Consider the following 14,596-nt stretch of genomic DNA (forward strand, 5'->3'; position numbering starts at 1 on the left):
TTTGCATCCATTCATACACATTAGCATTTGCAAAGTCTATGCAAATCTGCATCATGAGCCTGTTCCGAGAGTCCTTTTAAAGACCTAGCAACGCCCTTACTTACGTAGTACTGTAGCATAAAGCTGCGGCGATTGAAAGGAAGCAGTATCGAGCTTTATTTTGTTTTTACCTGCTTGCTGTGCTTGTTTTAAACTGCGCAGCTCCTTGCTAAGCCCTATACATGGAGAACAGTATACCAGAAGTACAGTTTCCACTTCACAATCCCTCCCCCCAAAAAGGTGGTTAGAAGCTACACTTTAGAAATAAACGCTGGGGTTTCATTCCCCCGTCCCAGAACTTTGGCGGGGCGTTGCTGTTGCCGGAACTGCAACAACTTCACTCCGAGCCGCAGCCGCTCGCTTTGGGGCTCGTACGCCCACGTGAGATCCTACCTGGGGGAGCGAGCCCCGTCGAGCAAAGGGGGGGGGCTCGCTCCCGCAGAAACGCGCCGCGTGCCTGCGTAAAACAAGTGCCTCGCTTTCCCGGTGCCAGATGTGGAAGGCCGATGCGCACGCCGCGTGCGTAAAAACCTTTATTTCCTAACCTAACCCCACCCCCAGGGTCCGAGCGTTGTTGGGGGACACAGAGCCTGGATCGGCGGGGGAAGCAAGCGGCGGACCCACGCAGCCGGCGAGGCTGGCTTTTCCTGTGGCTTGACTTGGGACACTTCTCCCAGTTGGGCGAGGGAGTGCAACGCGCCGAGCTCCGCCCCTTTGCGCGAACTCCCGCTGCCGCCTGCTCGGCTAAGCCGCCGCTCAGAAGCCTTGCGCTTGGTGGCGAGGCGGGCGGGCGAGCGAGCGAGCGAGCGAGCACATCCCCGAGGGAAGCGGCCAGGTCGGAGCCCGGGGTCGCCGGGCCGCTCTCCTGCCCTCTCTCCGCGTATGGCTCTCGGCAAGTAAGCGCGCTCGCTCCTCCCTCCTTCCCGGGATCGCCCGGGCTATCATGCGCGCCTCTCGGTGGGCTCTCCAGGACAGCTCGCCGGCCAAGTGATCGGTCCCTCCGCGGCGCGCTCGGCTGCCCCTTCCTTTTTAATGCGCGGCTCTTTCGGCCGGCCGCCTCTCCCGCCGCCGCTGCCCAGCCCGCCGGCTCCCTGGCTCTGCCCCCTGTGACGGAGATGCGCGCGGCGGGGTGGTTCAAGCGGCGGGCGGCGGAGGCGGCTGCCGCCCGGCTGCTGGTGTGGCTCCTCTTGGGCGCCTGGGCTGTGGAGCTGCGCTGCGCCCTGGCCGACTTCACGCTGGAGAACGAGGTGCACTCGAGCTTCATCCACCGGAGGCTCCGCAGCCAGGAGCGCCGGGAGATGCAGCGGGAGATCCTCTCCATCCTGGGCTTGCCCCACCGGCCGAGGCCCCATCTGCACGGCAAGCACAACTCGGCGCCCATGTTCATGCTGGACCTCTACAATGCCATGTCGGTGGAGGAGGAGGGCGCCGGAGCCAGCGACGGCGGAGAGGGCTACTCGTACCCTTACAAGCCCATCTTCAGCACCCAGGGGCCGCCCCTGGCCAGCCTGCAGGACAGCAACTTCCTCACCGAGGCCGACATGGTCATGAGCTTCGTCAACATGGGTGAGTCGCTTGGCTGGCAGGGAGAGGGAGAAGGGGCTTGGGGAACACTTGGGAGATGGAAGGACACTTCCTCGTGTGGCCTCCGGGAAGCCAGGAGGAACCCGTGGGATGGTGAGGCCAAGTGGCTGGCACTGGCAATGCAAGGGCATAGCAGCCCAGGCCTGGCATCCTGGGCAGTTCCTGTGGCATCCATGAACCACCCTGTAGGGCCTGTTTGGGCAGACACCTGCAGCAGGCAAGAGCCATTTCCCCCAATGCCGCCCCCAATAGTGGTACTCCAGGGCATTGTGGGAAATTGCAGTGACCCAGCGGGATGGCCCCCCATGAGAGGACATCTCTTCAGACATGGAGCTAATCTTTTTTAAAAAAACAACAACCCCGCTTGAACTGACCTGGAACTATTTATTACTATCTCTTCAGTGTTTGTCCTGGCTTAAGATTCTGCCTCTTCACCCAGAAGTATTAGACTGGGCTTTAAAAATATTAACGCTCCACTGAAGCACCTTTTGAGGAACCCTCTAGTTACACGTATGAGACAGCTGTTAAAGGAAGGGTTTAGTGCAGCACTTCTGAAGTGTTTTGATCTCCACCCCCAAAAAAGTTTATTTTAATTTCTGGGATTCCCCCATCCTTGCACCAACCATCAGGACAGCAATCCTTGGTGTGCCATTCTTGTGTGCCTGCAGCCTGCTTGGGGTTCTTACCCAACACTGGCATTTGGAAAGGCGGTGGTGTTTGAAAAGTAGATTTATGATGCCTCTCAAATCTGCAAGCAGGGAAACATAACAAATTAGTGAGTCTTTGCTAATTGGGCTGGATGATGGAGCAAGTGGAGGAACTGCTATCCTCACAAATCCAATGTGAATCAGTTATGATCCCCTTCTAAGGGACATTCACCCTACCAGTGTGTCTAGAATACTGAGAGAAGGATGGGTCCCTCCTCAGGATCCTGTCCCTCCTTATAACTTTCTATCCCTCCTAGGGCTAGGTGATCCATACTCAACAAGGGTGGTGGTGTCCCACATTGTGAGAGCCATTAATTTAACATGTAACCTGTCAGTGCCGAGTGATCTTCAGATATGTGCTTTTGCTTATTACTGAGTGTTTCTAGGATAGCCACCTGAAATACTTTTCCAAGGCCAAAGGTTTGGGCCACCAGCTGTCTTCAGCCCTTTCCCTGCAAAGAGAGCACTCATAGATTCACTTTAAGGCTGCAATCGTATGCACACTAACTTGGGAGTGAGTGGTGCTTGAATGCATAGGACCAAGATGCATGGCAAACCATGGCATATTCAAAAGGTAGATTAACCACTGAGTAGCAAATAGAGCCCTTTGGGTTCCATGCTTGCAACAGCCAACGTGGATTGCAAGCATCAACTGAAACCTTCACCAATGAGGATGGATTTTTAAAAGATGAGGAAATTGCATCATTTTACTGTGTACAAGTGCTTAGAGCCTGGAGGTTACAGAATCTTGTGTGTGGGCCCCTAATTATACTTTAATGTACATGTTTTGGTACCCAGTTCACAGTAGGGGTGGGGTACTTATCTAGCTCTTTAAAAATCAAGTAAAACAGGGAGGGGTATGGTGCTGCTATGGGGTAATTTAACCTAGAATAAAGACCTTTGTGACTAATTTAGGATTGTGAGAATAATTCCATATGCATGTGCTGAAAGAGTAATCATTTCTTTTCTTTTACTATGGAAGTACTGTATGGACAAAGTGTTCTTATGGAAAACAGCTCTGTATCAAGAAGTCTTCAGAACTAGCTATAAAAAGGTGGTTCTCAGTTGTAGTTGCAACTGTGATGATTGATTATGTGGTGTTGTTAATTGTCGATTAATTAATCTCAATTAGTGTCATCTTGTAAATGCACTTGGGAGCTGGCTCAGAGACATTTGCTGTGGCGACTTAGAACTCCTTGCTTCGCCTCCCAATCTTGTTTTGTTGTCTTTGCTGCTGCCTGAACAGGAATGCCATGATGTCCATCTTTATTTCTTCGCTTTAGCAGTGTTTGTCTGCATTTTGCCGTGAGGGTAGTTCAGACTTGGGAACCTGAACTGCAGCAGGCCACAGACTGCAACGTGTAACAGATGAAGGGGCTTAAACCACCTTTGAATAACTGCAACATTGCTGGTGCTGCTGTAAATGGAGAAGTACTGGTGGGAAAGGAGACACACACAGGCAGTATTTAAGCTTCTCCAAAGAGCCAGTTTTTGTGGGATTGCTTGTGGGGTTTCAGTTCTTTTTCAGGCTGCAGCCCCCAAACCCTTTACTTTAGAGGGATCCTATTTAGACCAGTGGGAGAACTCTGCAGTAAGTGGGTTGTGATCTTAATGACCCCAAGAAACGTTCTCTAGTAAATCCTCATTTGCTGCTCTTTCTAATGAGCTAGCCTGGGTTGCCAGCCCGTGCTCTTTTGGTGAGCACATGTGGATGGGTTTATGCAAATTAAATGGAAGTTGTCACTTTTCGGCTTGCGGTTGGCTGAGCCTTTTTAATGGGATGTGGTCCTCCAATGGGGATTTCTCTTTGTGTGCTATGGGTCAGAATAAACTGGCTGGATTTGAGTAGAACACTCTCAGGGGCAAGCTGTCTATTTAAAATATATAATTATAGGCACCAGTTTTGCTGTATCTGTTTTTAGCCTGTGTCACATGCATCTGTGAAACCACCGCATGTACAGATTGCAACTCTGTGAATCCAGACCAAATCCAAACAGAAGTTCAGAACAGCCAAGAGCTTTAAACGCAGCCCCAGGCTCCCCCCACTGCCCTCTACTCTGCAGCTCACATTTTAAACAAGAAGGGACTCCCTGGGAATTGGAAGGGACACACCCTTTGAATATGAAATGATAATCTGACTCATGTTTGTTGTTGTGTTTATGCGCTCTTTTGCTTAAGATTTCATGATTGTCCAAATGACCACAAAGTAAGACTGTTGATGATAAAATGATGGTTTTGGAAGAGTCTTGTGAATAGTCTGCTGGGAGATAAAAGGCTAAAGAGGTGCCACTTCTAAGTAGACCTGGGTTGGGGGTGTCAAATCGCCACCCCCAGGCCTCTTCAGGACTTTTCTGAGGTCATACCTCTTATCTCCAGGCCAGATCCTTCAGTAACCCTGCTCTGTATTGCCTAGGTAGAATGTTTCCTTTAACTGCGATGATGCTGGCTTGGATCAATGGCAGCAAGATGGGTGTGGGTGTATGCACTATACAAAAGTTAGAGGCATGCCCACTTTTGCCTCTGGTCCTGCTCATCACTTGAATGTGGCCCCCAGAAGGTTGTCTATGATAGTATGTGGCTCTTGGGCTGACAAGGGTTCTGCACCTCTGCTTTAGACATTGTCGCTGAACCCGTATGGAACTCCATTGTTGGGAATCCTTTGTAAAACTTGGGTCTGGTAAGGAAAAACCCCATACTGAGCTGAGCGTCTGAACCAAGATTATTCTTCTCTGTACAGAAATCAAGTATGCTAGTAAAAGAGAATTGCCAGGAGCTTGCCATTTTATGTATGTCATCATTTGTACACTGGGTGATATACATCTGATCTTTGTAATCATTCCACCCCCTCTTTGATGCAGAAAGATCATGGCAACTGGGTGCACGCACACTGGCGACCATGTGAACCTGCACGCAGTTGTTTATAAACGTGTGTGTGTGTGTAGATACATGCGCATAAACCCAGAGAGAGCCAAAATGTTCAGGCACACTTTCTAAATCCAGGAAAACCAGGACGAACTTATAAACAGTGAAACTCAATTCATAGAATCATAGGATAGCTCAGTCTGCAGAGCATGAGACTTTAATCTCAAACCAATCCTGTGCAAGCTTTCTCTGAACTAAAACACTTCTGTGTTCAGAGGAAAGTGGTCCCACATAAGTGAGCAAAGGATTGCAAGACTTAGAGCTGCTTTGCATATACACATCCGTCCCTTGGTGGCTGCAGCAGCGTCAAGCAAGGACTTGTTTGTGTCATTGTTGAACACCACAGATAGAACTGTAGTATTTTGTTCAATCAATTCCTTGCTTTTCCATGGAACTGCTCAGCTGTATCAGATGGTGAGCAATCAAGAGATGCAAATGAATGAATGAAATAGCTCACATTTTCCATTGTTTATCTCAGGGGTGGGGAACCTCTTTCAGCCCAAGAGGCACATTCCATCCTGGGCAGCCTTTCAGGGGCCACATACAAGTGGTGGGCGTGGCCAGAGGTAAAGTGGGCATAACAACAGGTGTGACTCTTACCTTTGTAATGGTAGGCTATTTTCCAGCATGCGAAAGTCAGAGATTTCTGCATGCACATACACCGCTCCCCGCCCCTCAATTCTCGGTCTTACACCTAGGCAAGTAGAGGCATTACTGCAGTTCAAGTATATATCCCATCCTAGGAGAGTCACTTGAGGAGGTTTCAGGGCAGCAACAGTGTGGTGTGAATTGTAGAGTTGGAATAGCCCATGAGCATCATCTAGTCCATCTCTCTGCAATGCAGGAGTCTTTTGCCCAACACTGGGCTCAAACCCACGACCCTGAGATTTAAGAGTCTCATGCTCTACTGACTGAGCTATCCCAGCAGTTAAGTGTGCAGCTTGAGGAGAGGGGATCTTAGATAAAGGTTATATAAAAATAAGAACATAAGGAGAGCCTTGCTGGATCAATCCCTTTCCCAATAACCTTTAACGTGAAATTTGTTATTTTACTGCCCATTCACACAGTTTGGAAATACCATTTTGGAGCTCATTGCAATCCACCTTTCTTTTAAACTACTTTGAATAAATTTGTATCAACAGCAAACTTTGCTACCTCTCTGCTCACCCCTTAACTCTAGATCATTTATGAACAAGTTAAAAAGCACAGGTCCTAATACCAGTCCTGGGGGGGGGGGGGTGAGTTCACTTTCCAAATCTCTCCAGCAGTAGAAGTAGATAAACACAGGTGGCAGTTCCAGAGAAACAGCATGCATTATTGGTTTCCTAAAAAGCTAGCTGACTTTCCACAAATGTCTTAGAATCCTCATCCATTATCTCTATGTAAGCAAAAGCTACAGGAGTCTTGTGTTACAGTTTGAAATATTTTAACAAACCATTTCATTTGAGAGCTTTAAGCAATATCACAAAAATAGTAGCCCAGAGAAAAGTGTAAAGCTTCATTTGAAATGCTGAACAGAAAGCTCTTCTTTGTCAGGTCCTGTTTAGGAAGAAATCACAGCTTACATAAAAGCAGACAACATGCTTCTACACTGTGCAGGTTGATGGGTTGAAGTTAAGATAATTGCATGTACAGTGGTACCTTGAGTTAAGAACTTAATTCGTTCCCGAGGTCAGTTCTTAACCTGAAACTATTCTTAACCTGACGTACCACTTTAGCTAATGGGGCCTCCTGCTGCTGCCGTGCCGCCGGAGCACGATTTCTGTTCTCATCCTGAAGCAAAGTTCTTAACCCGAGGTACTATTTCTGGGTTAGCGGAGTCTGTAACCTGAAGCTTCTGTAACCTGAAGCGTATGTAACCCGAGGTACCACTGTAGTTAAATATTATTATAACCTGAAGCGTCTGTAGCCTGAAGCATATGTAACCCGAGGTACCACTGTATTATATTGGGTCCAAACCCAACCCCTTCTTGGGCCAGCACATGCAATCAACTGGGTTTCTGTGCCCCTCCTTGAGCTGCTTAAGGTTCGATGAAGGGGCTGAGCACCTTTGTGTTGGAAAAAAAAAATCCCTGCACATAGAAAAATACCATATCAGGGAGAAGGCAGTTTGCTTTATGGCAGAGCACCCAGTCGCTCCCCTGCTGCCTGCTGATTGTAGAGACCAGTTTAATGCTATACTGCAGGAAATGCTCTTCAAGAAATCATGGTGCTGTTATAGTTCTATTGTGTTTACCTTCTGTTAGCATGGTCTGTCATTAGTAAGATGATAGGCAAGATCCAATCGTTTTAACATAGACAGGTGGAACTATTAGCAACAAGGCACTTCTGAGAGTTTTGTCTGTATGGTTTTGTTCCCCTGTCAACAGTGCATGCCAGGACGAGTTTAAGAAAGGACATAGATCCATAATAGCTTTCTTCATCCTTGTGCACACCTTTCATCCCATTGTAGTCTCAGTTCTTTCATCTCCATGGGACAAAGGCCAGCTTGTTTATAGACTTCTTAATGAATTAGACTACTTGCTAGCCAGCCTATATAGCGAAGCACAGCACCTGCTTTCAGACATACAGATTTCTATTGACAGTGAAAATTAGAAGATCTTTTGTGAGGTGGTGTCCCCCCCCTTTAAACTGAAGGGTTTCTATAGCGATCTTTTAAAATTGCAGCCTGTATTAAACTGTGTGCCTTGGTTTTGTAAGAGATACTCTTGTGGGCATTGTATTTCCCAGGTAGGGTTTTGTTACATACGTCAAACTAGCGCAGCAAGTGCCATAATGCCAGAATGTGCATTGCAGCAGAGAAGTGTCATAGCACTATGGAAGCCTTTGCAGCTCCTTTTCCTTTTTTCAAGTAAGTTAAGTACAGAACATAAATAAAATAAACGCAGCCCTCAATAATTGCAACATATTGGTACCCCTTTGCATGTCTGGTCATCGGGAGAAGGAGTTTTTAAAGGAGGTGCTAGGTGGGCAAGCTTTGCAAGGATGGCGGAAGATCTAAAAGATTTTGCATTTGGAACAAATGATCCTTTATGAGAAGACAGAGTGGCTTTGTAACTTGCAAGGAAGCATCGAAAGATGGAGAACCAGCAAACGACACTTATTCTTTTCTTTTTGTGCTCAATATAGTAAAGTGTAGTTGGGGAATGTGTGAGGAGCTGTGTGTCCTCCGATGCATAGACAGCCACAGAGGTGAAGCATGACTTTCCCCTCTATTGGTTACACTGGAATTGCAGAGAGAGAAAGTGCATTGGTCATATGCTTCCTTGCAATGTGCAAAGCTACCTTGAAAACAAACTTTAGTTATTATGGAAACCACAACAGTTTACTTGTCGTGACTCACACTGGAGAACCTGGGCTTTTAGCTTGAGGTAGGTATTGAAACTTCACTCTTAAAGAAATCCTGTCCTACTGAGTGACAGTTCCCATAATCTGCAGATCATTGTTTAGTGCGCACAATTCTCCGAACTGCCATCATAAGGGCAAAGGAAACGGGAAATACCGGTGTGCATTGATCTTTGCTATTCTTTTCCCTAATATGGCAGTTACGGATGCAAGTCTCTAGCACTAGCGTGCCAGCAAAACAGTGCAAGTTGGGTTTATGGGAGTATTGACCCTGCCTGCTCTGCCAGTAACACCAGAGCGCTGCATGGCTGCAGCAGCTAACAGCTCTTTTTCCAGCCCCTTTAAACAGATGTGGAATTGAAAAACAGCAGTGATTTGACAAACCACGCAGAAGAAGGCTTTCCAAAGGTGTGGAACCACCACTGACAAGACACTGATCCTTTAGGAGGGAGGGTACATTAACTGAAGGGGGAACGGGTTCTTTTTTCGGGCAGGGGAGTTGTTGATGTTTGAAGTTGAGATCCCACCTGTTACACTGTTTGCAGCCCTGGGCAAGTTTCCACCTTGCTGAATATTTGTAAGTCCATCAAATGCCTTTGAGAAGCTTACAAGCAGGTATGAAGTCAACAGCCCTTCCCTGTTCATGATGGAAATGTTGGCTGTTAGAGGCACCAATTGCTCTGGATTCCCGAGGGCAGCTGGGACATAGAGCAGAGGAAGCCACCTTATATTGAGTCAGACCAGAGGTCTGTCTATCTATGTATTGTTTACATGGATTGGCAGCAGCTCTTCCCACCCTTACCTGAAGATGGCAGGGATTGAACTTGGACCTTCTGTGTGCAAAGCAGATGCCTTACCCCTGAACGGTGCTCCTTACCCAAAGCTGATGGACGGTTAAATCAGTTTTAAGTTTGTGGTGTAATATGCTCTTAGTATGATGATTTTGGCCCTTATTCCTTCTTCCTCTCTTCTCTTGTTCCTTTTCCTTGGTTTTTCCTATCTGGCTCTCTGCTTGTTGTTGTCCCTCCTCTTTTTCACACTCGCATATGCCAGATAAAGCATATTCCAACATGCATTTGAAGTACATTACTTCCCCAAAAGAATCCTATACGTAGTTTCCCCCCTGACAGAGCTACCATTTCCAGAACTCTTTAAAAACTACAGTTCCCAGCAGCCTTTGGGGGAAGCCATGCCCTTTAAACATGCATGCAATATGCTTTAAATGTGTAGTGTGGAACTGTCCTCCCTTCCTTTCCTCTGGCTCCCTTCTTGGTGGCTGAGACCCACACTCCATTGTTGTCCTGTGCTGGGCTGAGCAGCGCTGCATCCTCAGGGATCCTTTCCTTTTCAACTGGCTCACCTTCCAGCCAGACTGCCAACACCACTGCACACTGCAGACGACTCCTTCCTGAACTCTCATCACAGTAGCTTAGCCCGAGAGAAGCTCGCCATAAGCTCCCCCACCCCACCCTGATGTTGTAGCAGCTGGGATTGGGGGATTGGAACCTAGCTCTCCCCAGACTCTAACTATTGCACCATACTGCTGCTGCTTTTCCTCAGGTGTGCCGCTTGGGAGCTGTGGTAAGTCTAATGGGAAGTAGGGAACTGAACACCATTACAATCACCTGTTCCTTTTGGCTTAGTTAAAAGCAGCAGGCAAGGGCTTGGCAGTTGCCCAGCCACCACCAAAGGACTCCCTCCCTCAGAATAGGGCCCCCAGGCCAACTTCCAAGATTGATGGTTTCCCCAGATCAATAAGTAAGTGAAACCCCAGTATTCAAGGAGAGAACAATACCACCTCACCTCCCTCAGACATGCAAAATAACCTGAGGGGTGTGTGGAGATACTTGCCTTCTGCTTTAGAGGATTGCATTTGAAACATAGCCACCCCAGGGTGAAACTCATTGTCTTTCTGTTGCAAATTGAGGAAGGACCTCGCCCTTTAAAACAGGGGTCAGCAACCTTTTTCAGCCGTGTGCCCCTCAGACCATGTGGTGGGCCGGACTATATTTTGGAGAGAGAAAATGAACGAATGAACGAATTCCTATGCCCCACAAATAACCCTGAGATGCATTTTAAATAAAAGGACACATTCTACTCATGTAATAACACGCTGATTCTTGGACCGTCCGCAGGCCAGATTGAGAAGACGATTGGGCCGCATCCGGCCCCCGGGCCTTAAGTTGCCTACCCCTGCTTTAAAATGAAGAATAAATCTTGGCTGCTTCTAATGAGAATCAAAAGGCAGGTGGTTGTTTCTTTGTTTTTAAATATATTTTGTTAAGGTTTTTGGATGTCAATTTAAGATGGCTTTAGAGGAGGATTAGGCTGTGAACGGCTCCTGGTCACCAGTCATGATGTATGCTATCTCCAGGATCAGTGAGCCTTTGAATTCCACTCACTGGGGAACAACGCCTTCAGAGTGCTGTTGCTCTCAAGTCCTACTTAGCAGGGTGTCTGGTTGGCTGCTGTGGGAATCTGGGTTGCTGGACTGGATAAGGCTCTGGCCTGGTCTAGTTCAGCATCAGGTTCTCGCAGTGCTGTGGGAAACCCGCAAACAGGACCTGAACACAGCAACACTCTCCCCACTTGTGGCACCCAGCAACTGGGAGCGACACTCGCAATCCTTATGCCTGCCCCACACTAACTGATGGAGACTGTTTTGTGCTTGGTGACGTAAGGTGCAGGAAGGACGGGGCATAGCCAAGTAGCAAGGGAAGTGCTTTAGGGAGAGCCAGTGTGGTGTAGTGGTTAAGAGCGGTGGACTTGTAATCTGGTGAACTGGGTTCGATTCCCTGCTTCTCCACATGCAGCTGCTGGGTGACCTTGGGCTAGTCACACTTCTCTGAAGTCTCTCAGCCCCACTCACCTCACAGAGTGCTTGTTGTGGGGGAGGAAGGGAAAGGAGAATGTTAGCCGCTTTGAGACTCCTTAGGGTAGTGATAAAGCGGGATATCAAATCCAAACTCTTCTTCTTCTTCTTAGGTAGCTCAGTGCACCTCGTTTGCATGCAACAGCCTCCTGGCATGGTCCAGCAAGAGCTGGGAGGGACTCCTGGTCTGAAATTGTAGCTAGCCACTGGTAGTTTGTGTTGACAGTACTGATCTAGTTAGACCAATGGTTTGACTTGGTTTCCTCTGCACATTTACCCAGACTTGTGTGCACATGCCCTAGCCCCTTGCCTGTTTATAGTGGTGGTGTTAGGGAAGATACTTTGTTTGCACTTGTTATTTGGGCATATAAAGCCATGAATGGCTTGGGAACCAGGTAACTGAAAGAGCACATGCCCCAGTATCGGCCATCTTGGACACTACGATTGGCAGACGAGGCCTTGTTGGTAGTGATGCCACCAGGGGTTGCTTGGCTGGTGTTGACCTGTGACAGTCCCTTTCTGGTGGTGGCTCCCTTTTTGTGGAATGCCCTCGCTCTCCGGTGAGGTGTATCTTGCTTTCAGAAGCAGTTTGAAAGCTTTCCTGTTTATATGCATTTGATGGCTGAAGGATACTGTTCCTGACAACCCTGAGACCACGAGATGAGAGAATGCTTTTAATTGTTTTTAGAATGTCTCAATGATAACTGTTTCTGGTGTTTTTAACTGCATTTGTTTTTAGAATGCTCCATGATTCCAGAATGGTGATACCCAAATTGGATATATTTCTGTTTCAGAGAACTGTTTCTGTATTGATTTCTCTGTGGACCTGCTACAAGTGCTTTATAGGTTTCAGAGTATTTTAAGGTACGTGCTGAGCTCATAGGAAAGTGCAGTCTGTTGGGGACTGTTACCTCATGTGAACTCAGAAGCACCCCTTCCACCCTGATCACAGGAGATCAGGAATCCAGCTGTATTTCTGAGATGTTTGTCCATGATTTCTTATCTCATTGATAAATCCCTTCGGGATTCCTTGGAACAAGGTTTGAAAAGCACCTCTCTAGGCTACAAAGGAGTCCATGCTGCTTCTCAGCAGGGTTCTGTGTGATGCTTGGAAACGCAGCTGGACCTTTCAGTAGTGAGAAGTGCAGATTTAACTCAAAGGTGGCCAAGTGATTTTATCTTTTACGCTTTTTATGCTCAGGCAATGGAGCTGGAAACTGTGACTCATAAATTTGATAAATAAAAAAAATACAAGGGCATGAACTCTCTTCCAGTTGTGGTTTTGGTGATGAAGCAGGAATAAAATCATAGGCTGGGCACATTTGCAACGCATTTCATTCTGAACATGATTTTAGCAGGCTTTGCAGTAATATTTTTTTTTCTTTTCTGCAAATTCATTTTTGTGTGAATCAAAAGTGCACCAGCATGGAAGCAGTTTCTCCCTTCCAGCGCTCAGGTAGCCCTGTGATCGACATTGGGGTGTGCTGCCTTCAGGCTAACAGGATGTACTTTGTTATACACTGAATGTACACTGGGATAGCTCAGTTGGTAGACCACGGGACGCTTAATCTCAGGGTCGTGGGTTCAAGCCCCAAGTGCACAAAACATTCCTGCATTGCAGCAGGTTGGGCTAGATGACCCCCGGGGGTCCCTTCCAGCTCTACAATTCTATGATTTACTAGAGCAGCCTTTCTCAACCTGTGGGTCCCCAGATGTTGTTGAACTACAACTCTCATCACCCCTAGCTAGCAAGGCCAGAGCTCAGGGATGATGGAAGTTGTAGTCCAACAACATCTGGGGACCCACAGGTTGATAACCGCTATACTAGAGCATTGAGATCCACCAATCAAAGCCAGGTTTAAAACAGTGGCCAGAGGGTTGGGGCCAGGTACAACTTTGCCTCTGAATACAAGTTGCTGGGGATTGCCAGTATCTCTCTTAGATCTTGGCATGCAGGCTTCCCGTCTCCTTTTGGTTGGTTACCACGAGAACAGAATGCTGGACTAGATAGGTCTTTGGTCTAATCTGACAGGGCTGCTCTTACCTTCTTAAATGGTACCTTGCGTGGCTCCAATTATCTCCTGCACCCCAAGAGGCCACCCACTGAGTTAACTTGCATAGGCAAGTACAGATCTACATCTGAGTTGCTGCAGATCATAATTCCTATCACAAAACTAAAATTGGCCAGCAGGGCTGCACTAAGACAAGGTCAAAAGCAGCTGATGAATACACCTATTTTACAGGCGAGGCACACTGAAGCCGAGAGATAAGTGGTTAGCCATCTCAGAGATTTTTCTTTTAAATAACATTTTCCATTGTTCAACTGCTGGAAGTCAGAAATACTTGCAGATATACTGCAAGTCACTGAGTAATCTGCCAGTAGATCCTACTCTTATCTTGGGCTCACCCCTGATCTGACTGGTCTTAGCAAGGTCATCGCAAACAGCAGAGTTGTCCCACCTGCTAGGAACAGGTTGCTGAAAATATTTGCTGGTCAGGGTGGCCGTTTTTGTGTTCTTCCCTCTTCCCTCTTGGGCTCAGTATGAGTGCGAAATGCTGTCAGCTCCAGTCACCTCGCTGACAAGTATAAAATTGTGGTTAAATGCTTGACAAAACTGAAGGAGAGAGAGAGGGAAGAGGGGGACAATTTGGAAAATTACTCATTCTTGGAAAGAGTGCACAAAAGTGACTTTTGGTTCATGTAAGCAAAGATGCTGAGGAGACCTCGAGTTTCAGTTTACTTCATACCATCTGGTGGTGTTCTCCCCCCCCCCCCCAATTTCCCCCCTGACAAGTATTTGGCACCAGAATATGCATCCCGATGCCCCCCCTAGAATAGCAGGCTTTTAGCACTGTAGGGCATTAGCGTTTTCATTCTGAAGCAGTTTAAGGGGGGGGGGGCGGACTTGTAGAGAATCCTCCGTTGGGACTGGCTTTGTGAAGTGAATGCAGGGGGCAGGCCTTTGCAGCTGTAACCTGGCTTGTGTTAAAAATTGGAAAGGCTGCTTTGCATTCCATCTCGCTACAGGCCTTCCTTGGTGTACAGCCAAAGGTTAATATAGATGTCGCAAAGTTTCTCCCTCCCCGCCCCAACCCCCCACTTCGGAGAGCTTCAGATATAAGAGTA

General features: G+C 47.6%; 1 protein-coding gene across 2 annotated transcripts in view; it reads left to right on the forward strand.

Annotated features, from left to right (window-relative positions):
• The first annotated feature begins 797 nt into the window (after positions 1 to 797).
• BMP7 (bone morphogenetic protein 7) overlaps positions 798 to 14,596 on the forward strand; it is an 81,977-nt gene continuing 68,178 nt past the window's right edge. The window contains exon 1 of one of the 2 annotated variants that reach the window (XM_081196458.1): positions 798 to 1,605. In XM_081196458.1, the coding sequence (XP_081052584.1) occupies positions 1,155 to 1,605 (451 nt within the window). In that variant the 5' untranslated portion in view covers positions 798 to 1,154. The remainder of the gene's footprint in view (positions 1,606 to 14,596) is intronic. The other variant, XM_081196459.1, reaches the window with a different exon arrangement.

This window comes from Podarcis bocagei (genome assembly GCF_964188305.1).
Source record: "Podarcis bocagei genome assembly, chromosome: 5".
Classification (NCBI taxonomy): Eukaryota; Metazoa; Chordata; class Lepidosauria; order Squamata; family Lacertidae; genus Podarcis; species Podarcis bocagei.